Genomic DNA, 2552 nt, shown 5'->3' with positions numbered 1-2552 from the left:
GAGGCTTTTTTCACAGTCACATTATACATAAGCACCTTATAAGAAAAAGGGTAGAAAAATAGACTATTTTCAGAGAACTTGTGTGATCTAGCGCTGGTTAAGCACTTACAAGCATTTGTAGGGAAAAGGCATGCACACGGAATCCCTAAGGGGAAGACAGAGGAGAAAATTGGAAAGTTCCAGAGAAATTGCTCTACATAACCAAGCTGTGAGCTTCATGATGGAAGAAATCATAATGGCTTTGTTTACTCCACAGAACCAGCACGTAGATAGAGGCTGGAACATGAGGGGTAGTCAATGCTTGTAGAACTTGAAGTTGTTTCATCACTAAGTATAAAATGGCATGTGTGTCCCCACGGTTTCTGTAAAGTCTGAGAGACTCCCAGCACACACGGGCTTTAGTCACTCTGAGAGACTCAAAAACAAGTTCAAGGACATGCTGGTTTACTTTATTAGTAAACCACTTTATAGTGCCCAGAGTCTCAAGGCCCAAACCCGCCTCCCCGTCCTCCCCCTCCCTGCCCACCAGCCTGGGCACCCAGGGTCTTCTGAAAGGTTTCCACAGTGGTCCACATGGTCCTCGGATGACGTGGACTCAGAACCGCCACCTGCCTCCACTGCCCACTTCACTGCACACTTCCCCAGACCACCTGGTTCCCCAGGTAAGTTTTCTTTTTTTACATAGGAGTCTGCGAACCCAGACACCTGGGGATGGGGGAGAGGGTTACAGAGGACACATCATTGTCCTTCGCTATGTATCCGACCAGCCACTAACCAAGGCGGGTATTAGATGACCCTGTGCTGCTGCAACGTGCCCTAGGCTCGGGAAGGAACAGCAGCCCCTGGTCGGCAGAGGGTGACTGATGGATAGGCGACAACCCTCACAAATAAAGGACTCTGTCGAGATATGTCTGCAATGCCAAGTAATGCAGGTTTATTGAGATGTACAGAGTGAGACAAGCTTCTTTTCTCAGAAGCAACAACTCAGAAGCCAGAAGACACAGCAGCAACATCAGAAACATGCCAATACCACCAGAGGCCGGGGCTCGGCTGGAAAAGTCTCTAGAAGCAACCAGAGGTATATGCACCACCAGGGATCAACCCTTAAAAGCAGCTGGGTGCCAGCCAGGAAAACCTCAAGGTACCCAAGGCAGCTGGGTCCGGGCAAGTAGCCGGCAGGAGGCAGCCAGAGTAGGAGTCAGCGATGGAGAGTCGCAGGGGGCGGGCAGCATGCTGGCAGGTCATAGGGTCCCGATGGGCTCACAGGCTCCTCAACCTCAGCAAGTTCTTCTGCCGCGGGACACGCAGACCCTCTTGTACGTCCTGGGGACACCACTGGCTGGCGGGCAGGGAGCTGAGGTGCTGCCCACAGTGCCACCCATGGGCTTGCAGCTGCTGGAGACAAAGGTGACCGGCCGGCTACAGGCAGCTGAACAGGGGCTGGAGACACCGGTGGCTTGTCGAGAGCAAATGCCCTGTCCGGGGCTGGGGACACAAGAGGTCTGCTGGTAACAGGTTGGCTGGCAGACGGGAGGTTCACAGCTAGTGTCCCGGCCACAGTGGTCCAGGAGCCAGGAGCCAGTTTGGAAGGAGCTGGGCAAGCAGATGCCACTCAGGCAGTCGACATCATGTGTCATACCGGTGGCAGCGGGGACCCCCGGGACAGCACAGGGTCCTCCAGTCGACCTGGACGAGCTGTTCCTGGAGGAGCAGTGATAGGACATCGTGCAGACAGAAAGCTGTGGGCAGCGAGCTGAAGCTGGCACCTGGCAGTGAACGTTGGCTCCGGGTCTTGGTTCTTATACGCCCTCACTGGCGGGTGGGGCGTTCACCCTGGGCTTCATGGTTTCTTTGGTTCAGACCAGCTTCCCTCAGAACATCTTGTGAACCTCCAGGTTAATTGTCTCTTCAGAAGCCTTTTTCCTCGTAAAGAAAGATTAGTAGTTTGGTTACTAAATCATAAGGCTTCTTTCTGCACTGTCCTTAGTCCTAGGATTAAGAGGGTTGGTTGACAGCTTCAAAGCCCTGGTCACCCAACCCAAACATCATCCCTCGTTCATCTTGCTTGCTTGGACCCAGTAAGCATCCATCTGAGAGTAACACCAAAAACACCACCATCCTATGGTCATACTCTCTCCCTTCTAATCAGGACTAATTACAGTCTCATTCTGTTTGGTGTGTCGCTGGCATTTCTATATGTTCTAACTATAACTTAATTAGTCACTCTTTCATAGCTATCAGGGCTTCTAATGGACAAGGAACCTCCCTAAATATGCTTCAGGATGACAGTGACAATAGCTGTCTGGGATAAGGACACAAACTTATATCCAGAGGACCAGCTGGCTTGGAAAACAAATTGGGAGACCAGAGCGGGGTGCCCGCAGGAAGGTCAGAGGACAGTGGGACACGTCCTTTATGGTCAGGCACCAAAGCAAATTAGAAGTTTATTAAGTAGGGCTGCATTTGTAGCCAAGTCCTTCTCTGAATAAACTGAATGAGTTTTATTCCTAAAAGTGTAATCTAATAACAACGGCTAGGAGTGACTCATAGAC

The 2552-nt window shown here is 51.3% G+C and overlaps 1 protein-coding gene across 1 annotated transcript; it reads right to left on the bottom strand.

The window, feature by feature from the left end:
- Positions 1-919: 919 nt before the first annotated feature.
- Positions 920-1768, bottom strand: KRTAP11-1 (keratin associated protein 11-1). Its single transcript, XM_066254972.1, has one exon. It carries the CDS (start codon positions 1722-1724, stop codon positions 1278-1280), a length of 447 nt encoding a protein of 148 aa, XP_066111069.1. The 5' UTR covers positions 1725-1768; the 3' UTR covers positions 920-1277.
- Between the last annotated feature and the right edge of the window lie 784 nt (positions 1769-2552).

This window comes from Saccopteryx bilineata, chromosome 2 (genome assembly GCF_036850765.1).
Source record: "Saccopteryx bilineata isolate mSacBil1 chromosome 2, mSacBil1_pri_phased_curated, whole genome shotgun sequence".
Lineage (NCBI taxonomy): Eukaryota > Metazoa > Chordata > Mammalia > Chiroptera > Emballonuridae > Saccopteryx > Saccopteryx bilineata.
The sequence above is the reverse complement of the archived record's forward strand: the minus strand, read 5'-3'. Positions and strand labels throughout refer to the sequence as shown.